Below are 25,972 nucleotides of genomic sequence, written 5' to 3' on the forward strand. Positions count from 1 at the left end.
CTCCATAAAGGCAGAAATCTCTGTGTAGTTAGTTCAGTGATATATTTCAAATGCCTGGAAGAGTGCCTGGCTAACAGTAGTTATCCAATAAACAGTTGCTGAATAAAAAGAATGAAGGAATGAATAAATAAACAGTTCAGACAGAGACAAGAGGGTGTGAGGAGTCCCTGTTGGAAGCAGTAGTCCAGGTGAGAAAAAAATTACAATTTTTCTCTTAAACTCAGGATTGCATGCATCAGGATTCACCTAAATGTCACTTTCTTTAAAAAGCCTTTCCAGTTATTCTATACCAGGTTAGATGTCATTGCTGTGTGATCACATTACACTCTGTCCTTTAATGACAGCCCCTCTCACACTTAAGCTCAATGACAGAAATGACTAGCTCTGTCTTGCTCTCTACTAGATCTCCAAAGCTTAGCAAATCAACACATTGTTTGCTGAAAGAATAAGCAACTATCCAACAGGTTCTGTAGAAATAAATCTATTATATAACAATCTCCTAAATTAGGGGTCTCCAACCTCCAAGCTGTGGACCAGTACTGTTCTGGGCTTCTTAGGAACCAAGCTGCACAGCAGGAGGTGAGCTTGAACACAATGCACTGAATTATTCTGAAACCATTCTCCCCACCTCAGTCCATAGAAAAACTGTCTTAGATGAAAATGGTCCCTAGAGACAAAAAGGTTGAGGACTGCTGTCCTAAATGATCTACTCCAATGCCAACTGAACTACTCATCTCCTGAGCATCAATGGTATGAGTAACCTTATACTAAGGAGATGTAGTACTTGTTCAAATTTACTAAGTGATATACAGCAAGGAAGTACCACACAGTAGTTCAAAGCATGGGTTCAAGATCCAGACAAGCTTGGGTTTTGCCTCAGTTTAAAACAAAGTACATTTGCTGAAATATTGTTGACACTGGACCAAAAAATCCAAGACTAATATGCACCCCTGCCTCTTAATTCTTACTCAAGCACATTTTTCACTGTATCATGCAACTTCAAAAGTTTGAAACTTAGGTTTCACAAACCTGTTCTTTAAAATACACAGACAATGATACCCTGTCATTTTAAAATAAATATCTCATTAATTTACACAAACTTTATATAGCAATAAGTTTTCAAACTGAAGGGCTTTGAATTTCAGTTATACTAAAAAGCAATAGAAACAGGTTCATTTCAATTTACAGATATTATATTTTAATAAAAATGTGAAATAAGTATTAAACTGTATGCTTTCAAGTATACTTGATCTTTATTTATAATACATCTCTTTGAAGCAAAATATCATTCCTTTTTCACAAATTCAACTGGGCAACAGATTAAGAAAAAGCAAAATTGATTCTGTTTAACACTCTTATCTTTAGAATATTCTTAAGTCAGTTTTCATAGCTAAAAATCATATAATATACAATAAAATACAAAAAATTCTAAAGGGATTAAAACTGCAGACTCTGTTCGAGTATTGTTCAATAATATTCTACAATTTATTAAAAGAGAACTTCTAACAAGCAAGGCAATAATACCCTTAAAAATAGAAGAAAATTTAGATACAAAAATTTCAATTTAAGTGTTTAGAATAATTTTGTATTTATAGCAAAAGTAATAAAATTGAGAAAACAGATAGCAATATACAAATAAATGAAAAATGTATTAGCAATAACAATATTCCCGATGGCTTCAAATCAGGAGGTAGAGAAAAGGGACAGTCCAATTCTTGACTCTATTCTTCTAAACCAGTGATTTTCAACCAGTGTGCCACAAGAATTTTCAGAATCTGCAATACTTGACTATTTAATCAAGGGCACTGACCTCTTTTTCCCTTAGACTGTCAAGTTAAAAAAATAACAACAGCCAACACAATAATACCCATCTAGTGTGAATAAATCAGAATTACACAGATTTTCTGTCAGGTCAGCAAAATATGTATTTTTTGGTGTGCTGAAGAATTTTAGTAATTAATTTACATGTGCCACAGGATGAAAAAAGTTGAAAATTGCTGTTCTAAGTGATAAAAATCTCTGTGGTTCATTCTATAATCCCAGCCTGTTCTGAAGGAAGCCACACTTAGTTTCTGAAGTTATGGAATGCTTTGGAATACTGATGAGGAAAGGGTTGCCGGAAAGTATTAAGCTATATAATTCCAAAACAGCTGTTCAAGAAATAAAGAAAGAGGGAAAAAGCCAACAGAACCAGTAACCATTGCTTTGTACTCCTCTATTTCAGGACACTTTACACTGTATGATGAGAGGGGTAAGGATGTTGTTATAACTAAATAAGTAAATCACAAAAATATAAAAAGGAATGAACAATTCCTGTGAGCCAAATATATTTATTAACACACCTGAGAGGCAGCAAAGCCCAGAAGCTAACAGCACAAGTGCTGGAGGCTGAAGACTGGGTCCCAAAACTGGCTCTGTGACAGTGAACACATTACCTACCCATGTGCCACTCTGGGATTTGGCTTCCTCATCTGTAAGATGCAGATAACAATACCTATCTTACAGGGTTATTAAGATGAAATTAGTTAAGGCTGAAATACTGTAAGCACTCAATAAAGGTTGGCAATCTGTGACAAAATCTGCCACCACTCCCAACTACCAACTCTTTTCCTTTCCTGCCTGGCTCTGATGGTGTATCTTGTGGTTATCATGCATCCTTTGAACCTGTAAAACATAGAGCTAATACCAGCACTATAATTCAGGAAAAAAAATGTTTGCACATGCATCTACAGTGCACTTCACTGGTTCAGATGATCTGGGTACTTATTGTTGCTGGTGGGCAGGGAAGGGAAGCAAAAACTACAAGACGGACAAATTCAAATGGTTCTTCTTGATGATAAATACCCACTTTATGTCTACAGTGATGTTAGTATCAAATTCTGACTCTGTTGTCCATGATTCAGACCACACCTGTCCTTTCTCACAACAAGAAACTTAACAACCCTTTGGCCTGGCTGGTGTAGCTCAGTGGATTGAGGGCGGGCCTGTGAACCACACGATCGCGGTTCGATTCCCAGTCAGGCCACATATATTGGTTGCAGGCCAGTTCCCAGCAGGGGACTCACAAGAAACAACCGTACATTGATATTTCTCTCCTTCCCTTCCTCTCTAAAGACAAATAAATAAAATCAAAAAAAAAAGAAACTTAACAACCCTAAATTTTGTACTTACTGAGAGTCCTGCTAATTATCCTAATAAAACTGCTTACTAATTTACTTTCATCTGCTGGTTCTAGAACAAATTAGCAACTCTTTTGCAAAAAATTAAAATTAAAAAATTATTTCTTCAAGACAATATGGATAAAAGCTCTGCACACAAAAAACATCCTCAGACTATTTTGTGTTCATATGTAAAGTAAAGCAAAATTTTCAACAATCCTGGGTTCAGGAAATAGATTACAACTAATTATGTTTTCCAAATAACTGCAAGTCAAGCAGAGACTTTAATGTATTTTCAAATCTTTTTAAAATTTCCTATATATTTCTATAATTGCAAAGCAGGACAGTAAACAACCAAATTTTTTTTTCCAAAAATACAAAGCCTTTGTGGCATGATCAGAAAAGTTATTCTTGGTTTAGCAGGGGAAAGAAATACTGATATCAACTAAATACTAGGACACAGTTTTTCAGGTTTTGGTTTTTAAAAATGATTCCCTTCATACTGGTTTCTGTTCTTGTTATTTGGCTCTTTTGGCTCAGTTTTTTTACAAATCTGGCTAATTGGGTGATAAAAACAATTGCCAATTTAACCTACACTGCATAACTTACAAACCTCATTCAAATACATTACAACACTCAGCTCAGATGTAAATCCTTATTATTGTACTTTCTCTCTCAAGACAACAGGAACTCAGAGAAGTCTAATGAATTTAACCACAAAGTTGGTATGCTAATAAGTCAGCCAAATGCAACAATGTAGTTATTAGTGATTCTTTCCTCCTTTTCACACCTGCCATCTAACAGATCACATGATCCTATAGATTCAACTTCTACCACCTCCCACAACACCATCTACTTTGCTCCATCCTAATGTGTTATTGTGGGCCCCTATCATTTCTTGCCTGAATTAAAGTAAAAACACTTCAATTTGTCTACCAACTTAGAATTTTGTCTTGCCCCAATATGTTTTCTATATCACTAAGCATAAGAAGTTTCCAAACTCCACAATTGTATGTTAACTTTTCTCCATTCTGAGGCTCCCAAAGCCAGAAGAATAAACCTCCAAACCCCTGTGACAGCATTCAAAGCCATACATATCTAGATCCTAAATTTACCTCCAACTCATTTACTATAGACCCTCACACTACATACCAGAAGGTTTCTAAAGCCCCCGTGATCTCTCAGCTCCAATCATTCACAAGATATTTTCACTGCTGAAGAGCTGCGTCTCCACCATCACTGTTTTTAAATAACTCATTACTGCTCAGATTTCAAGTATCACTTAGATATCACTTTCATTGGAAGCTCTGTCAAAATGCCCTCGATGCCCCTCTTACATGGACACTTGCATTATTAAAATGTATTAAATTGCCTGTCCAGGGACCAGAGGGGAGAGGGGAGAGAATCACAGGGGAAAAGGGGAAGGATTCACATGCACAAGTATAAAGGACACATGGACAATAACTAAGGTGGGGGGTGGAAATGGGAGGGAGGTGGGGAGCACTGGGAGGGGGCAGGGCTGGGAATATAAGACAAAAAACTGTACTTGAACAAGAATTAAATTTAAATTTTTTTTTAAAAATAAAAAAAAAAATGCCTGTCCACTTGTATGTAGGTCTCCCTAAGTGGACTCGAAATTCTCTGAAATCGTGGTCTGCAGCTTGTTATTCCTTGCCTGACAAGTGGGATGGGATTCCCAAACTTCTTCCAACAGCCTCAGATGTACCCTCTTCCCTATGCTACCATGTTCCAGAGATGGAGTTAATAAGATGTCAAATAAAACAAAACTGTTAAAGGCAAACACCTGATCCCAGATGATTACTGATGAAATATCTTTTAAAACATTAGTTTCTCTCTACTGAAAGGGATGATTCAAGAACAAAACATAAGGAAAACCATTCAAAAAGACTTTTTAAGTACTGCACACAATGTTTTAATTCTTTTAATTTTCCAATTACACTTGATATTCAATATCCTATTAGTTTCAGATGTACAGCATAGTGGTTAGGCATTTATATAACTTACAAAATGAATCTCCTGATAAGTGTAGTACCAACCTGGCACATAGTTATTATACTATTACTGCAAACAATGTTTTAAAAGACTGTGGTAAACTATATCCATAAAACATTCTAAATATTCAAATTGGGTGGGGGAGGGCAGGAAATAACAAAAGTTTTAAGGACAAATGTAACAAAATGAAACCACATTAATTTATTCAAGTAGGAGGTGAAGATCACTTTGCGCCCAAAAAAGTAGAATACAATACACTTGCCAAGAATAAGGAATTTAGTTTAAAAAATACCACAGGCTAATTTTCTTAACCCCTAAGGATTTAAAAAAGAAATGTCTATAAGTAGTAGCACATACATTCTTCCCAAGCAAATGTATTGCCAATGTAGTTGCTAAAACCACAAGGTATTCCAAAAATTTACACTATATATTTACATCAGAAAACCTCTATCTGCATAGATATCCTCAAAGGTAATCTTTTACCTAACAAATCTAAACTACAAAATGTGACAAGTAGTGTAGTTCCAAATGAATGTGGAGTTACTACACAAGAAATTAATAACCAATCTAAACTAACAACCAATTAAAAAAATGTACAGCCTCATATTATAAATAATTAATAGCAACCTACAAATAAAACTTCTACCCAAACTTAGATAAACAAAGCACTCCTTAAAAACATATTTAAATGCTTATCTGAAACCTATAACCTGCAATTTCAATTGTGTACTAACAACCTAAATCAGGCAACAGGTGCTAAGCACTGTATATCACAGTTAAAGTTAACACAGATAATGAGAATCTATCATTATTTGAGAATGTAATACGATCTTAAAAATCACCTAAAACATACAAGGAGACAAAATTGAAAAGATAACTGAGTTTTTCTTCTAATTTCTACTTTTCCCTATTTTTCAAATTACCAGAGGTTGCAAATGAAATACAGATTCATTTCTCCCTCAGAGAGGTCAAATGCACCCTCCCTGAAAAGAACAATCAAAATAACTTGTTGAGCAAACAAAAATAAGTGGGTGTCCTACTACAGTAAAAGATACCATCTCTTTGAGGCAATTTTGGAGCTTCCAGAGAAATCTGTTCAACACCTGCCAATAGCCACAGTTCAAGATCCTATGTTGAAAAACTGCATTGTTCTGAGGATGTAAAGTACAGCATGGAAAATATAATCACTAATAATGTAATAACTGCATGATGTCAGGAGGGCTCTGGATATATTAGGGGAAAATACTTTGTAAAGTATATGATTGTCTAGCCACTATGCTATACACCTGAAACCAATACAAAATAATGTTGAACATAAAATGTATTTGAAAAATAAATTTTTTTAAAAAACCACAGTGTTCCCCAAATGCCCATCAGAGCTCCCTACTCAGGGGCCTCCACAACCACAATGGTCAAAAAAGTCTCATGCTGGGGAGAACGCCAACTTCCTTTTCAAGAAATTTGGAGATGAGTAACCTTTGATTTTCTGATCAAATTTGAAAATGTTTAGTACTGGAAGAAACCTGACTGATTACTAACAAAAACTTCCTTATTAGTAACAAAATATCCTCACCATTTTTGTTCTAATTCCATACACTGAAATTCACATGAAAAAAGACAGGTATAAGACTGGCTAAAGGAGCTGTGAAGTCAGAAGGTTTCATCAGATTGGTATCAAAATAGAATGAAATTTACCTTGAAACCCTTATCAAACCCTTGAGAACTTCCCTCTCTGTCTTGACTTGTTTCCTCAAAGGGAGTCTGGGTGTGGGAGAGATCTCCCCTCCAAATCTTAAACCACCAATGCACTACACATTGTCAGGTCTGCAGTTAGAGATGGCCAACCATTAGGTTGGAGCCCCAACAATTAGGTTGAGGTATACAAACAATACATTTCATACAGTATTACAAGCCTCTCATGGGTTTGTCTCAGGCTAAGTCTCTGTTCTTTGTGAGTCAAACTTCTTAAATGTTGTAAATCTACAACTCAAATTCATGTTCTCATCTTTCTAAATGACATAATTTCACCAAGGATCATTTAGAATCATAGTAGACTCTTTTGTAGACTTTTGATATGAATGACTCAAGAGGCAACTTACAGAAAAAAAGGAAGTAAAATCTCAAACATCTTGTGTTCTGCATTTTTTTTATTAAAATGATAAACCTTCAAAAAATAATTCTGATTCCCAAATTGTTTCCTCACAATAAAGACAAAATCCATAGTTTCTCTCTACTGAAGAGGAAAGGAATAGGAAAAGCCAAATGAAAAATGTGAAAAAATTCAAGCTCTCTCAAAACTGATGGTCTTTATCCTGCTATTCCTTTCCATCCTATGCTTCTCCATTTCCCCCAGCTCTTCTCTTTCTTCAGTTGATATGCTCCCTTTTTCTTCTGCCTGACCAAAAACCTTCAAAGCAACACTACCTTTTAAAATTAAGCCCTCTCAGACACTACATGATTATAACAGGAACTATCCAACAAGAGGATATAACCCTAGCAAACATTTCTGCACCCAACATAGGAGCATGTAAGTATGTAAAGAAAACCTTGATGGATATAAAGGGAGAAATTGACAGAAATACATAGGAGTGTATTTTAATATTCCATTAACTTTAATGGATAAATCTTACAGACAGAAAATCAATAAGGAAAGAAAAACCTTAAATGAGGCACTAGACCAAATGGGTTTAACTCATATCTTCAGAGCACTTAATCACAAAGCAGCAGAATATACATCCTTTTCAAGTGCACATGGAATGTTTTCCAGGACAGACCACATGTTAGGACACAAAACAAGTCTCAATAAATTTAAGAAGATTAAAATCATATCAAGCATCTTCTCTGACCATCATGTAATAAAACTAGAAACTGATCACAAGAAAAAACTGAAACATACACAAAGACATGGAAGGTCAATACATGTTATTAAATATTGAATGGGTCAACAATGAGATCAAGAAAGAAATAAACACATACCTTGAAACAAATAAATATGAGAACACAACAACCCAAAATCTGTGGGATACAGGGAATACAATCCTAAGAGGGAAATCCATAGCATTACAGGTCTGTCTCAAGAAACAAGAAAAAGCTACCCTTTGTGACAGCATGGATGGAACTGGAAAGCACTATGATAAGTGAAATAAGCCAGGTGGTGAAAGACAAATACCATACGATCTCACCTTTAACAGGAACCTAATCAACAAAACAAACAAACAAGCAAAATATAACCAAGACACTGAAACTGAGAACAGGCTGACAGTGACCAGAGGGGAAAGAGGAGGAAATTTCAGGGGAAAAGAGGAAGGGCTTGCAGAAAAAAGTATAAAGGGCACCAGGACAAAAACAAGGGGAGGGGTGGAAATAGGAAGGTGGTGGAGAGGGCTGAGGGTGGTGGGCTGGGATGGGGGTAAAAGGCAGAAAACTGTACTTGAACAAAAATTAAAATTTAAAAAAATAAAAAGCTTGAATGAACGATCTAACTTTATACTTAAAGGAACTTGAAAAAGAACAACTAACGAAGCCCAAAGTGAGTAGAAGGAATGAAATAGTAAACATCACAGCAAAATAAATGAAATAAAGTCTAAAGACCAATATAAAAGATCAATGAATCCAAGAACTGATTCTTAGAAAAAATAAACAAAATTGACAAACCTTTAACAAGACTCATGAAGAAAAAAAGAGAGAGGACCCAAATAAATAAAATCAGAAATAAGAAAGTAGAAGTAACAACTGACACCAAAGACATACAAAGGATTGTAAGAAAACATTACAAACAACTACATGCAACAAACTGGATAACCTGAACAAACTGGATAAATTCCTAGAAGCATAAAATCTTCCAAAACTCAATCAGGAAGAATCAGAGATTCTGAACAGACAGATAACACCTAGTGAAATTGAGGTAGTAATTTAAAAACTCCCAACAAACAAAATCCTTGAAGTGGATGGCTTCACAGATGAATTGTACCAAGCATTCTAAGAACTAACATCTCTTCTCAAACTATTTCAAAAAAATCAAGACAAGAGAAGACTCCCAAGCTCATTTTACAATGCCAGCATTATCTTAATTCCAAAATCACATAAAGACACTACAAAAAAAGAAAATTATAGGTCAACATCCCTGATGAACCTAGTTGCTAAAATCTACAACAAAATAGTAGCTAACTGAATACATCAATATATCAAAAAGATCATACACCATGATCAAGTGGGATTTATTCTGCTGATGAAAGGTTGGCACAATGTTCATAAATAAATGTGATCCAACACACACAAAAAATGAAAGATAAAAAACACCATGATCATATTAATAGATGCAGACAGCATTTGGTAAAATGTAGCACCAATTTGTGATAAATACTCTCAGCAAAGTGGGAATAGAAGGAACACACCTAACCATAATAAAGGCCATATATGACAAACCCACTGCCAGTGTCACACTCAATGGGCAAAAACTGCAAGTGTTCCTCTCAAGATCAGGAGCAAGACAGTGATGCCACTTTCACCTCTCTTGTTCAGAATAGGACTAGAAGTCCTAGCCACAGCAATCAGACAAGAATAAGAAATAAAAGGCATCCAAATTGAAAAGGAAGAAGTAGAAATGCGATTATTTGAAGATACATGACACTGTACATACAGAACTCTAAAGATTCCACCAAGAAACTACTAGAACTGATAAATGAATTCAGTAAAGTCGCAAGATAACAAAATTAATACCCAGAAATCAGTTGCATTTTTATATGCCAATAATGAACTATCAGAAAGGAAAATTAAGAAAACAATCCTAGTCACAACTGCTTCAAAAAGTATAAAATACCTAGGAATACATTTAACCAAGAATATAAAAGACCTGTACTCATAAAATTATAAGAAACTGAAAAAAAATTAAAGAGGAGACAAATAAGTGGAAGCATATACATGTTCATGGATAGAAAATACTGACATAATTAAAATGTTTATACTACCCAAAGCAATCTATAGATTCAATGCAATTCCTATCAAGATAACAATGACGTATTTCACAGAACTAGAGCAAATATGGAACCACAAAAGACCTCGAACAGCCACAGCAATCTTGAAAAAGAAAAAAGTTGTAAGAATCACACTACCTAATATCAAACTAAACTATAAGGCCATTGTAATCAAATAGCATAATACTAGCATAAAAACAGACACATAGATCAATGGAACAGAATAGAGAGCCCAGAAATAGACCCATACCTTTATAGTCAATTCATATTTGACAGAAGAGGCAGCACATAAAATGGGCTAAAGATAGTTTATTCAATAAATGGTATTGGGAAAAATAGATACATTTAAAAAAATGAAACTACACCACCTTCTAATGCCACATAAAAGGATAAATTCAAAATGGATTAAAGATTTAAATGTCGGACTTGAAACCATAAAAATTCTATTAGAAAATATAGGTAGTAAAATCTTGGGCATCACTTATAACAGTGTTTTATAGGATATACTCCTTGGGCAAGGGAAACAAGAAAAAATAAACAAATGGGACTACATCAAACTAAAAAAATTTTTGCACAGCAAAGGAAACCATCAATAAAATGAAAACAACCCACTGAATGGGAGAACATATTCACCGATATATCTGATACGGGATTAGTATCCAAAATTTACAAAGAACTTATAAAACTCATCATCAAAAACCAAACAATCCAATTAAAAAATGGGCAGAGGACCTGAATAAATACTTCTCCAAAAAGGACATATAGATGGCCAGTAGACATATGAATGGATGTTCAATAACTCTTATCATCAGAGAAATGCCAATTAAAACTACAGTGAGCCCTGGCTGGTATGGCTCAGCAGACTGAGTACTGGCCTGCAAACTGAGGTGTTGCTGGTTCAATTCCCAGTCAGGGCACATGCCTTTGTTGCAGGCCAGGTTCCCAACGGGGTTGTGTGAGAAGCAACCTCACATTGATGTTTCTCTCATCCTCTTTCTCCCTCCCTTCCCCTCTGTCTAAAATAAATAAATAAAATCTTTAAAAAAATAAAACCACAATGAGGTATCACCTCACACCTGTCAGAATGGCTATCATCAATAAATCAACCAACAAAAAGCACTGGTGAGGATTTGGAGAAAGGGAAACCCTTTTGCACTATTGGTGGAAATGCAGATTGGTACAGCCATTGTGAAAAGTAGTATGGAGTTACCTCAAAAAATTAAAAGTGGAAACACCTTATGACCCACCAATTTCACTTCTGGGAATTTTTTCAAATAAACCTGAAACACTAATTCGAAAGAATATATGTATCATAATGTTCATGATAGCATTATTTACAATCACCAAGATCTGGAAGCAGCCCAAGAGTTCATCTGTAGATGAGTGGATAAAGCAGCTATAGTACATTTACACAGTGGAATACTACTTGGCTATAAGAAGAAGAAGATTTTATCCTTCACCACAGCATGGATGGACCTGAATATGCCAGTAAGAAAAAAACAAATACCATATGATTTCACTCATATGTGGAATCTAATGAACAAACTGAACCAACAAGCAAAACAAAAACAGACTCACAGATAGAGAGCAGGCTGACAGCTCTGAGGGGATAGAGGGATAGAGTAAAAAAAAAAAAAAAATTCATGGACAGACAACACTGTAGTGCTTATGGTAGGGTGGGGTGTGGGTGAACATGGAAGAGGATATGAGAGGGATAAATGGTAACAAAAAAGATACAATAAAAAAACTATAAAAATAATTAAAATGTAACTAACACAACTGTATTGTTATATGCAACACTTTTGCATATTAAAGATAAGTATGCTGTTTTTATCTCTGATTTCTTTATGTTAATGCTATTTTCAAGGAGAAATCTTTTTTTGCTAATTATGTTTGAAGAATAGCCTATGATTTCAGGATAAACTATTAAAAACATTTAAATAATAACCCTCCACTTGTCCATGTAAGTGCAATTTGGATGCACATATTAGATTTAATGTTAAAATGTTAAATGTTTGTATTAATCAAAAAACTATCTTGTCTAATAAGTAAATAATATGCATTTAGTTCTGGGTAGTTAAATAATATAAATTAAGAATCTGATTATTCTACTTTACTTTCTAATAAGTTAATGTTATGTATTTTATCTTATGTAGTTAAATAATATTAATAAGAGTCTGTTTATTTTTGTCTTGAAAAAAATGAAGCCCTCTTAGAATAGCACAAACCTCTATGGCTGAATTAAAGCCTTGGATTCATTCTGAACTGAGAGGCATCACCAAAGACTTTCCAAAACCTACTCAAGATAAAATTTAAAGAAAAACTTTATAAAATTTTTATAAAATATAAAAATATATATTTTTATATATCTGAAAATATTCTGGAAATGTATAATCTAGGATCACTAATTTTATACCAATTGATTCATATTGCTAGTAACAACCTCGCATAGAAAATTTTGGATTAAAAAAAGAGAATAGGAAGTCCCTGAGAGTGACTTGAGACCTCTGATTATAATGGAAAGCAGAAAGACTTAGAAAAACTGTAAACAATAAATAAATTCACTGGCAGGCTATCACCAAAATCTTTTATCTGAAAATAGGTTGCACTCTAATGCAGCTATGCTAGCAATGAAAGGATAAGTCCACTGAAGACTTCAGAGATGGACTCTTTAATACCGGAGAGAGCATTTATGAGTAGACCCTGAAACAATTGTGATCCCAGCTCTCTCCTCACTTTTTGTAAGCAGACTTAAGCCAGAAATAAAAAATATCATAAACAAGCAAAACCTGGACAGGAACTACCCACAGTGTCAGATCTTTGAAACCCTATACATTGTAAAAGAGTCTGAAACAAACACAAATAAGACTCAGAATAAACTGATAGCCTTACAGATAAAAGTAGATGCTCCCAGTTCAGAAATTAAATATCAGTCTTTTGATCAGGCATCTACATATTGTAAACAGAAATGACAATAAATAAACAATTGTTCTGAATTAACCAACAAAATGAAGGGAAAAATATATAGGCAATATTCCAACAACAATCAAATAACCATTTGCCAATTTACCTATCAAATCAAAAAGAAAAATTGCACTAATTATTAATTATTGATACAGGCAGTACATTATTAAACTTAACTCCTGCCATTGTTACACAAGGTCTCCCTATAAGTTAGCAAAGTGCTTGCATAATGGATATCTCTAACACTCTTCACATTTCCACTGTCCCAGCCCACAATAGTAATTTTTGGACCTTTAGTCAAGGAACATTCTTCTTCCTATGAGACACTACGCCTACTAGCTCCATAAAAAAGAATCTACAATACAAACTGACATTCCAGATCAAATGCTGTAATAATGAACTCTTCCATGAACTCCTGAGGACTCTGCTACTCTTCATGAAGATAGAAATTATTTACAGTCAGACTCATCACTACCCTTGTGACTAAATCAAGCCCAAATTGAAGACTCCGATAAAACTAATTTGAAGATTTCTTGTCAGAGAACAAATACAATTGTACTGGCAGAAGTATTGGGGTTGACTAGCTCAAGTTTCATAATGTACTATTCAAACCACTACACAAACTTGCACAATTTTCTATAATGAGAAGGTAAAGAAGGACTAAAACCCAACAACTGACAGCCTAATAAAGGTTTCTCATGCACTGCTCAGGGTCTTTCAAGGTTGCACTCATGGTGTGATCCATGCTGCATTTTTATTTGGAGGCTAAACTGGGGCTAATTTAAACTCATTCAGGTGGTTGATGAAAATTTATTTCCTTGTAGCTGTATCACTGAGGTCCCCACCTTTTGCTGGCTCTTAGATGGAGATTGGAAACTTACATCCTTTGGAGACTTAGATCCTTAGAAGCTGCCTACAACTCGTTGCCATGTGGGCTTCCTGAATATGGTTGCTTGCTTCATCAATCCAGCAGTTAGAATCTGTTCTCCAGCATCCTAAGATTGAGTCTTATGTGATGAAACAATCACAGGAGTGACACCCAACTACTTTGCCCTATAATGTAATTGAATGCAGTTAAATTCCACCACCTCTTCATACAATGTAACCTAATTAAGGGAGGTGTATGCCATCACTCTTTACCACATACCATATGTATCACAGGTTCTACCCAAACTGAAAAGGGGGCAGTTAAACAAAGGGTTGGATGTCTGCCAGCTCCTCAAAAAGTTAAACATAGTACCCTGGCTGAGTAGCTCATTTGGTTAGAGTATTATCCCAATATGCCAAGGTTGTGGGTTCACTCCCCAGTCAGGGCACATGCAAGAATCAACAAATGAATGTTCTCTCTCTCTCTCTCTCTCTCTCTTTCTCTCTCACTCTCTTCCCCACTCTCTCTCTAAAAATAAATACATAAATTTTTAAAAAGGAAATACTTATACTACTTAAAATAAGTTAAACATAGAATTATCACATGACCCAACAATTCCATTCTCATATACAGGTATACCTCATTTTATTGTGTGTTGCTCTACTGAGCTTCACATATGTTGTGTTTTTTACAAACTGAACACAAGACTCTCTACCTACAAAAAGATTATGGCTCACTTTATTGTGACAGTCACTTTATTTTAGTGGTCTGGAACTGAACTCACAATATCTCTGAAGTATGCATGTACATAACCAGGAGAACTTAAAATAGGCATTCAGACAAATACTTAATTAAACACAAACGTCCATAGAAGCACTATTCAAAACCACCCAAAATAGAAACAACTCAAATGTCTATCAACTAATAAATGGACTTAAAAAAAGGTGGTATATTCATACTAGGGAATATTATTCAGCCATAAAAAGAAATAAAATACTGATATATGACACAAAATAGATCCTATATTCTGCTTTGTTTACTTTCAACCTTATCTAAAGTGCTTATTTTCATATACTTGCAGTTATGGAATTTCTTTTTAATTTTTTGATAGATCCAAATTCTTATAGGCTTATCTGTTTTTTCCACATATTCCTAAAATTTCTTTAAATATTAATCATAGTTATTTTACATTCTTTATCAGCCAACTCCAGTATTTAGAGCATATGTGGATCTATGTCTATTATCTGTTTTACTTTTTCTTAGTTTTCAGTTTTGTGTTCTCTTTATTTAAGTATGTATAATATAACAAATGTGTACTAAATGAAAAAAATGTGCATACAATGGTTATATGTGTAAAATGTATTTCCTGGAAAATTACTCATCCAACAAGTATTTAGTGAGCTCCAACTATGTACCAGGCACCATCTGCAGGTGGCACAGTAACAACCTCTGCCAGGAAGGAGCTTATAATCCAGCATAGGAAGCAGACGTTTAACCCATCTTAAAATAGCCTAAAGGCCCCAGAAAACCTGAGGTCCCTACTTTACATCTTACCTTTATTACCTCACCTCTGACTTCTCCCTTGATCACTCCAATCACATGATTCCTCATCATTTGTTCAACATCAAGTACACTTCAACTTCAACATCTTTGCACTTAATTTTTTCTGTCTAATATGCTTTGTTTTCAAAAACAGTATGAAAAATGCCAGCACTTACACAGGCGAGAAAAAAAATGAAGGATGAGAAGTTTACAGCAAGAGTCAGCAAACTTTTTCTGAATGGGCCAAGCGGTAAATATTTCAGACCTTGTGGGCCACATAGTCTCAGTCACAATTACTCAGCTGAGCCACTATAGTGGAAAAGCAGTCACACAATATGTAAAGGAATGAGCATGGTTCTGACCCAGTAAAGCTTTATTTATTTACAAACAGAGATGTGCATCAAGACATAGTTTGCCAATCCCTGGATACAGGGAAAATGGTGAGGCCAGCTTTTGACTTGCTACTTTCAAGGTGCCTCAAGGAGCATCAAGTAGAGCTGTTTGAGAAGCAACTGAACATGCAATTCTGGAGTTCAGAAGAGATATGCAGAACAGATGTATAGGTCTGAGATTGGAACCCATAATGATATTTAACATTGCCCAAGGTATTTGTACAATAAAAGAAAAAGTTCTATCAGAACCCAGAATAAAACCATCTCTTGAGGAACAAAGATAGAAAGAATACTCAGCATCAAACTAAGAAGGAACATTCAAAACAAGCCAAAAAATACAAAAACAAAACTAGAACTAAAGTGCCAGAATTAGAATATTTTAAGCAGGAAAGAGTGACAAGAGACTTAAATGCTTCAAAGAGATTGAGATAAGACTAGAATTAAAAATTATATACTGGATTTAGTAAGAAAGAGAAGTTGCTGGTAGCCTTTACAAGAGAAACATCAGTGGGAAGGAAGAAAGAAGCTAAACTTCAGTAAAGAGTAAGTACGGAGGATGGATGAAAAAGATGAAGGGGTAATAACTACAAACTGGCAGTTATAAAAATAGTCATAGGAATGCGATGTATAGCTTAGGGAATACAGTCAATAATACTATAATAAATATGTATGGTGTCAGATGGGTACTAGACATATAGGGGTGATCAATTCATAAATTACATAAATGTCTAATCATGTTGTATACCTGAAAATAATAATATTTTATGTCAACTGTATTTTAAAAATAAGAATATTTTTAAAAGATTAAGAAGTATAGAAATGAGAGTAAGGAGAATTCTTCTAAGACATGTGGATGTGAAAGGAAAGAGAGAAGTCAGATGACAGCTGAAGAATGACAAGGACTTACTGTGATCTATGAAGAGAAGGAACACATATCTCTTTCCACTAAACTGGAAATACCATCATGTGAGGGGGTCATGGGTATCTTGTTTATCACCATATCCCTCCCACTCAGCACAGGTATCAATACACTTGTTGAGCGACTGAGTATTTTTTATAGCAATAGTAAAGAAAAGGGGCTAAAAGACAAAGAGAGTTTTAAGACATGGAACAGAGAAAAGATAATCAGTGAAGATGGTAGCCCCTAAAGGCTACAAAGGGCACAACTGGAGCATAAAAGGAAAAACTGGCTTTACAAAGACTAGGGAACATCTCTTCCTGGTACAAAAAAAGAAGAAAAAAATGGATGAATACAGATTAAAGTAAATATAGATAAATACAAGCAAGAGGCTGAAAAATTTTTCTTCTTTTAAAAATTTTTTCGCTTACAGTCTACATTCAATATTATTTTGTATTAGTTTAACTGTACAGCATAGTAATTAGGAAAAAAAGCTACAAAATTTTACTAACCTGGGGCCCAGCTTACTAACTATCCTGTATGCATGAAATGACCCTGCACAAAGAACTTCCTAGCCCCAAAAGTCAAAATGTGTAACACTGAGCTGAAGAGTTCTTGTAGACTAGCTCCATCACAAGGTTAAAGTCTACATAGGGACTCTCTTATAACAAGAAAAAAATTTGGGAGGTGGAAGATTTGGGGTGTAGGGATGGGGACAGGGAGACACAAATACACTCCTATTTCTGCATTCTGTCTTAGAAGCCTTCAGCTACAGAAGCTCCTTTGGTTAAGGAGTTATGTTTGGGATGTATAGTCATTCATAGCTATACCACTTGCCACTAGAAACATGTTTACAATGTACATTTTATGCATATGGATGGAAGCTCGATACAAAGATATACAGAACATCATAAGGTTTAAAACATTAAACATATGCTGCTATTAAACAAAATCCAAAGACCTAACAGTACATTTTTACATCCAAAAACTTTTTACAAGTTTTTTCCTGTGAAAGTATGAACCAATATTGATCATTAAATACAATCCTTAGGGAGGACAGAGGGAGTAGGTAGACAAAGGTGGGGGGAATGGGCACATCTATAATAGTGTAAACAATAAAATAAAGAAAAAAATACAATGCTTATGTGGCATCTTACTCTTTTTAACTCATGGCATTTCAAATAATCCAAGTGTAAACAACATTGATTATTTTTAACCTATACATGCATATTTTAAAAAGCAATAATTGCATTTTATCTTACACTTTTGAGAAAATGTTTGACCTGAGGACAAGTGCTATAAAGAGTAGAGTAAAATGTTTGCTCACCTTGACAACTCCATCAAAGCCAGGAATTGTGTTAACCTTTGCTTTCTTGGCTAATAATTTGCTTTCAATCTTGTCACCCATAGCTTGAATAGCATGTGTGTCAGGTCCAATGAAAATGACATCTTCTGCTGCCTGTGGAGAAATAAAAATAGATATATATCACAAAAACATTATGGTACTTGACATGGAGTCACAATTTTATAAAAAGAAACACCCATATATAATGTCACTAATTATTTACATACCAAAAACAACTTGAGAGGAAGCATTTGAGTCAACACATTAAAATATATAACACTGCATTGCAAATAGTAAATATGCACAAAGATATATGAAACAAAATTTGGGTCAAAGAAAAATAAAACTAGCCCTGACTGGTGTAGCTCAGTGGGTTGGGCATCAACCTGCAGACCAAAAGATTGCCGGCTTGACTCCCAATCAGGTCCATAGTTGGAGGCATGTGAGAGGCAACCAATAGATGTTTCCCTCACACATCAATATTTCTTTCCCTCTTTCCCCCTTTCTTCCCCACCCCTCTAAAAATAAATAAATAAAATCTGTTTTAAAAGAAAAAGAAAAGTAATAAGAATTATTGCTTAATATTAACAGATTTCTTTGGAAAATCAACTTCTATGGTGTTATATTTGTATACAGTATCCTGCCACCCATTCTAAATAGTAAGTTTACCTTTTAAAATGCCTTATAACTCTGTTTCTCGATATTCTGCAGCACAGTGCCTAGTTCAATGCAAATATCCACTTTTTATTGAATTAACTCTGCACAAGGCTCTGAGATAAATGCAGGGGATAACATAAATGAATACCACAGGATATCATCGAATTCAAGGGATTATGAATAGATCACCAATATCTCAGAGAAATACACAAATAAAGTATAAAATGTCTATATCCTTGTGACTACAAGACAGAAGTCAATACAGTGAGAATTTACCAGGTGGAGTTGTGGTTTCAGTAAAAACGCTCTGTATAAATTACACTTAGTCCCCAGTAATGGATCCATCTCTCTGGGTTTAACTTATAATAAAATGCTAATGAGGAAAATGCTCGGGCCTGCAAACCACACAATCACGGTTCAATTCCCAGTCAGGGCACATGTCTGGGTTGCAGGCCAATTCCCCACAGGGGGTGCACGAGGGGCAACCATACATTGATATTTCTCTCCCTCTCTCCTTCCCTTCCCCTCTAAAGATAAATAAATAAATAAAATTTATAAGAAAATGCCATTAGGGATGAAAAATTACAATATATGTTTAGAGAAGTAAAGGAGGGGTTTGCTGAGGTAAAAGATGAGGTCATTAGGGAAAGAACTGAGGTTATATAAGAAGAAGGAAGACCAGACTGTATGCTGGGCCTCATCAGAGTAAGGTGCCTAACTGTTGATTCTCCCATGATCTTTGGTCAATATAAAGAACAACTAGTGTATTTTACATGTCATGTTGCATCTATTCGCATTGTTGCTTGAAGGACTCTTGGCTTGGAAAAGGAGCTTAATTCTCCTGATGAGGCATTATCCAGAGAAGCTACTGCAATGTGTTGCTCAGATTGCTCTCTTGGCCATAATGGCTCAAGAGAATTAAATCCACCCTTAGAAAGAGGTGGAAGTACAATAGGGAATCAACAAAAGAAATATACAAGGAGATAAATGTTTGGGGAATGAGATGACCACTTCAACTTTACACATGCTGAGTTGAGATGTTTGTAAGACCTGTCAAGAGGCAGATAGAGAAGTCTAGAGGTTATAATTCCAGTCTGGTAAATGCATTTTTAAAGGCATCAAATATAGGAGGCAATTAAAAGTTGCAGATGAAATCATTCAGATAAAATGTATACAAAGCCAATGCCTTTAAACTCAGGATGCATTTTTTCTCCTGTTCAAAAGCAAGACAAAACAAAAAGGCTTTTTTAGGTTCTGAGATTAAAACATCCTTTCCTTTGTGTTATATTGGGCATAATAACCACCTTGCAAGTTTGATTGAAGGAATGAATAAAATAATAATGTAAAATACCACGCTGAGTGCAAGCAATTGTTAGTTCTTGTCCTTTGTCCTGAAGTCCTGATAAAAAGGGAACACTAGAATAAGACAATGAGGTACACAGGACCCCAAAATACATTATAGAAATCCAAATACCTACAAATGGCAGTGTCACAAACAGCAGAATGCTAGATAAGAAACTTTCTTTAAAAGGTTTTATATATTTATTTTTAGAGAGAGAGGAAGGGAGGGAGAAAGAGAGGGAGAGAAACATTGATATGCGAGAGATATGTCAACCAGTTGCCTCCTGCACACACCCCCAACTGGGAACTTGGCCTGTAACCAAGGCATATGTTCTTTACTGGGAATCAATCTGGTGAGCTTTTGGTTTGTGGGATGATGCCTAACTCACTAAGCCATACCAGTCAGGGCAAGAAACCTTTTCAGCCATAACAAATGCCTCGTCAAATGTTTCTGTAATTTTAATAGTAGAACCTTTTCTTTAAAAAAATCTTATGAAAAACCCCCAAAATGTAAAACATAGGAAAAGTGGAGCTGCTCTATAAATGGAAAAGTGGTGGTAAGCCTACATCTCCACATACTCTATGTCTTCATCTGGACAAGTTAGTCATTTCAGACCATAGCAATAATCATATTCATTTCTTTTTATCCCAAACCTACAACCCACTAAACACTAAGTCAAAAGAAAATAATCATGTTTAACTACCAACTGTCTTTGCATATTCTCATTTTACCTTATAAAATGGAGGTATTTTTATTATAAACATTATTTTAAATAACACTATGTCAGGCAGATGTAATCAAGTAATCAAAATACCTACACTGACAACAAGTTGAAGAAATAACATAAATGAGAACACCAAAATACATTATGATTATATAGTAAAAATTCTGATTAACAAGAACTCAATGACGAGAAATTACTGATTTACCTCATGCACTCTAACTGGAAAAAAAATTACCTCCTAATGAAAAATTACCAGGAAATTAGCTCACGTAAAGTATTTAGTGATTCTTCTTTGTCCATTCAAAACAATAGAAAAATAGCCAGTAGTAAGCCAAGTAACTACTCGAATTGATGTTTCAATGAACTATCTTCCTATATATCTGTTTTAGTAGTACTCCCTGAGTTAGCCTTTAAATGTAATTAAAGCAAAATTAGAAAGCAGTATCCTAGCTCCTAATTTCTATAATTCTTTGACCAAAAAAGCAAGGATGAGGTCAGAGTAAGACAGTATGGTAATTGCAAAGTGATGGAGCATGTTTCAAAAGTCCCAAGTCCTTGAACAAATTTATTTGTGTGATATAGAACTTAAGGCCAGGATCTATCCACCCATAACTTTTTGACATTCTTTCGTTAATTCAGTATCTTTTGTCATCCATCTAATTATTCATTTCCCTTAGGTAGTAATGAGTCTTTTAGACATGTCATAACAATAAAATTAACCTCTAAAAATATGCTTTATAGCCCTGGATGGTGCAGCTCAGTGGATTGAGCATGGGTCTGAAAACTAAAGGGTCACCAGTTTGATTCCCAGTCACGGCACATGCCTGGGTTGGGGGCTGGGTACCCAGTAGGAGGCAGGCAGGAGGCAACCTCACACTGATGTTTCTCTCCCTCTCTTTCCCTCTCTCTAAAATAAATAAATAAAATCTTTAAAAAACAAAAAATATATGCTGTTCAGAAGTCGTAACTTTACCAGGAATGATAAATATAATACCTGAATGTAGATAATTATCTTACAGTCATGAGAAAAGTGAACATTTTTTCATCATCTATGAAAAACAATTATGTACAATATCGGTGCATACAGAAATTACAAAAAGCTAAAGTCATTGCTGTAAGATTTCTTTCATTTTATAAATTCTGTGATTTTATGATTTTGGTCTAATTTGACAGAAAAAAGGGGAAAAGGGTTGGCTTTGAGCAGTATGTTAGGGAAATAATGAGATTTAATTTATAATAATGTTTATGTTACAAATGAAGGACAGAAATAATCTTCATCTATAAAAATGAAATATGTAATACATATTCTTAGAAATACTGAAAAGTAAATTGCTGTATTATGAACTTAAGATTTTTTAAGTATATACTTTTGGCTTACAAAAAATTAATACTTGGAACACCATGAAATCGGGCTCAAAGAGGAGAAACATAGCCTTGGAAAACCTGCTGAATTGCCCAAAAGACCCAGATTCTGAACTTTAATGTACTCCATGTTAAAAGAAAAAAAGGCTTCTGGTAGAAAAGGTCAGTTCAAGAACTGGTGCAGCGTGTGACATTAATAACCTGAATCCAAGAGAAACCTTTCAAATTAGTTATCTCAAAAGCACATAGTTGCAGCCCTGGCTGGTGTAGCTCAGTGGATTGAGCATGGGTCTGCAAAACAAAGGATTGAGGTTCGATTCTCAGTCAGGGCACATGCCTGGGTTGCAGGCCAGTTCCCAGCGGGGGACACACAAAAAGCAACCATTGCAATATCAAAGCATACATTGATATTTCTCTCCCTCTCTCCTTCCCTTCCCCTCTAAAGATAAATAAATAAAATCTAAAAAAAAAAAAAAGCACATAGTTGCAGATAGAAAGGGATACCCACTGAATATGGTCATAATATGAACATCAAAAAAGAACAATAGAGAGATCACAAGATTAATTCATCTTTTCAAGACCTCAGAATACATCTTTTCCTCCTAACACTATCTCTGTTGAACTTCTTGGACATGTTAAGACTGATTTTAAAACATATATACCTCTTTTAGGAATTCCTGCCAAGATAGAGGTATAGGTAGAAACCTTCACTTTCTTGCACAACGAAAAGGAAAATAACCAATCTAAATCAACAAACAACCAGAAGTGCCAAAAAAGCAAACTGCATGGAACTCCAACAACCAAGGAACTAGAGAAAAAATCAACTACAACAACCAGACCTACCAGTAAGGCAGCAGACCACACCAGCCAAGCCAGCTCAGAAAAACTTCAGCAAGGCAGCAGACCCAGCAGGCAGGGCTGACTTAAGGGGAAACTGAGACTCAGAGTTCACAATGGACTATGGCGGTTGCCACAGTGGAAGAAACTCCCAGTCTCACTCAAGAGTCTGTTGGAAAGTGTGCTAAAGAGAGCGGCAAGCTACACTGTTTCCTCTCAGGCCCCTTCCCCACAGGCAGCACCCCAGTGCAGCAAGGAGGGTTGCCCTACCCAGGTGACTACCTAAGGCCCTGCCCCCTTACAACTTATCAGGTGAGATGAGATAAAGAAATATGGTCCGTGCCCTGGCTGGTGTAGCTCAGTGGATTGAGCATGGGCCTGCGAACCAGGTGATCGCGGTTCAATTCCCAGTCAGGGCACATGCCTGGGTTGCAGGCCAGTTCCCCGCAGGGGACACACTAGAGGCAACCATACATTGATGTTTCTCTCCCTCTCTCCTTCCCTTCCTCTCTAAAGATAATTTTTTTAAAAAAGATGTTTTAAAAAAAGAATACTCTCTTAAAATTGAAAATACATTATCTCAAAAGTATACTACAGTATACCTAAGAAATTCAACCCAGAATGACCAACACCATGATACATTCTAGCAATATTATTCAAGAAAAAAGGGGGAGCAAGAATATATGACTTACACAAAAGAGAAGTTTGAATTATCATCAGACCTTGACAGCAATAATTCATGCCAAAAGAAAACTGAGTAATGTACTCCATTTACTAAGACATTTAAGAAAAGAGAATATGAACCAAAGATTTTAAATCCAATACTGACTTCCAAGCCAGAGAAAACATACGAAGCAAACTCATGACTTCTTACTGAAGAATCTAATAGAACAGGTTTGCAAACTACATTCTGCAGGACAAATCTATCTACTACCTGTTTCTGTATAGTCTACAATCTAAGAATGATTTTTACATTTTAAATAGTTGGGAAAAATCTTTTAAGAATGCTATATTATGATATATAAAAACTATATAAAACTAAAAAACAGTTTTATTAAGTGACAGTCATGCTCATTAGTTTACATGTTTTTTTACTGCTTTCTTACTATCAGGCTATGATTGAGTACTTAAGGAGAGATCATATGGCCTACAAAGCCAAACATATTTACTATATGGACTTTTACAGAAAAAGTTTGTCCACTCCTATACTACAAAATGAACTTCAGGAAACCAAAATGACCAAAGAGATCAATAGAAAGGGTCTATAGTTTCTTGTAGAACTAAAAATAAACGAAGGTTAAGGAGAAAATACCATACATAACAGCTATATTTTCTGATAACATAGATATAGTATAACTATTTCTAAGTGAAGAAAAGAAATGATGTGCAACTTTAATATTTTCAGTGATCATATTGGTATTGATATTGTTATTATGAGACTGCTGTGTGTGTAGTATGGACTAGGCATCACACACTAAGCACTGATGAGTCAGTATTTCAAATATGGAATAATGAAGATACAGAGGTAACAAAAAAGAGGTTAAGTAAAAGTTCTGCCATCTCATATTTTTATTTAAAATATCACTCTGAACACAGGAGTTCTTTTTATCTCACATAAAATATAGACTGTATTTAATTATATTTTATATTAAAGTATATACTACATATTAGAAAAATATATCTTATTACTATAGCATGTTAATTATATATTAAATTTATAGTATATATTTTATTTGGGGTTGAGATTAGCATTATATCAAATAATACACATTTTTAATATATTGACATTACATAATGTTAATATAACATAGCTAATACAACACACACTATATGTAATAAACATATATAACATAAAACATTTCTAAAAACCTGTTCGTCCACGTATTTTATTTCCTAGCCCCACATACTAAGAGGACCTAGAAACAATGACCACCAGTAGCAATGCCCATGCCCGGTACCCTGACTGTGGTCTCTAAATACCATTAAAACAAATCACTATATTTTGAAAAGACAGCTGATTAAAGGCTTGAAGCAGGAAATGTAAAACTGAGGCTAGAATAACTTGTCAGACCAGGAAGCAAGGAAACTATAAAAGATTATGAGGGTCAGGTCAAAAAGACTATGAGCCAATATAGGCCCCAGTGGCCAAAGAGGGACAACTTGAGCTTCATTAATAATTTTAACAGATATAAGCCTACAAAATATGTTCTGTAAATGAAGGCGTTTTGTACATGAAATAGGTTTTGTTATAAAGACATAAATCGGACTTCCGCCAAGATGGAGGCATAGGTGGAAACACTGTGCCTTCTCCCACAACCAAGTTTGAATACAACAAAGGTTTGGAGAAACAAAGACACAACCAAACGACAGAAAATTGAATTATACGGAAGTCCGACTACATCTAACCGTTCAACGGGGACGGTAAGAGCGGCGGAGCCAGCAGCGAGCAGGGTCGGGCAGGACAGGGCCCCCGACCCAGGCGCGCAGGCAGACGGGAACCAGTTGGGGTGCGGGGCAGACCGCGGGCGCATATTCGAGCACAGTGAGACAGACCACGCAGGCCCCAGGGGGCGAGGGCTGACGGCGGTGGCACACTCGCGTGCAGTGGGACGAAACGCGTGGGCCCGGTGACGGCAGCAACTGCGGCACCGGTGAGGGCCGTGGCGGCAGGCAGCGGACAGGACGCCATAGTCCCTCTTTGACCCCGCACCCACATACAGCATCACAACCCAGCGACTTAGTTGCCCTTCAGCACCGGTGAGGGCCAGGGCGGCAGGCGGCAGACGGGACGCCAGAGTCCCTCCTTGACCCCGGACCCACATATAGCATCACAACCCAGCGACTTAGTTGCCCTTCAGCACCGGTGACAGCCATTGTCCCTCTTTGACCCCGCCCCC

The 25,972-nt window shown here is 35.6% G+C and overlaps 1 protein-coding gene across 1 annotated transcript in view; it reads right to left on the minus strand.

Moving 5' to 3' along the window:
- The window catches only part of PCCA (propionyl-CoA carboxylase subunit alpha), a 468,144-nt gene that overhangs the window by 351,730 nt on the left and 90,442 nt on the right, over positions 1-25,972 (minus strand). The window contains exon 5 of the mRNA XM_037065798.1: positions 18,136-18,267. Within this exon, the coding sequence (XP_036921693.1) occupies positions 18,136-18,267 (132 nt within the window). The remainder of the gene's footprint in view (positions 1-18,135; positions 18,268-25,972) is intronic.

The sequence above is a fragment of the Sturnira hondurensis genome, unplaced genomic scaffold (assembly GCF_014824575.4).
Source record: "Sturnira hondurensis isolate 20B ecotype Veracruz unplaced genomic scaffold, ASM1482457v3 Scaffold0016184, whole genome shotgun sequence".
In the NCBI taxonomy this organism is placed as follows: Eukaryota; Metazoa; Chordata; class Mammalia; order Chiroptera; family Phyllostomidae; genus Sturnira; species Sturnira hondurensis.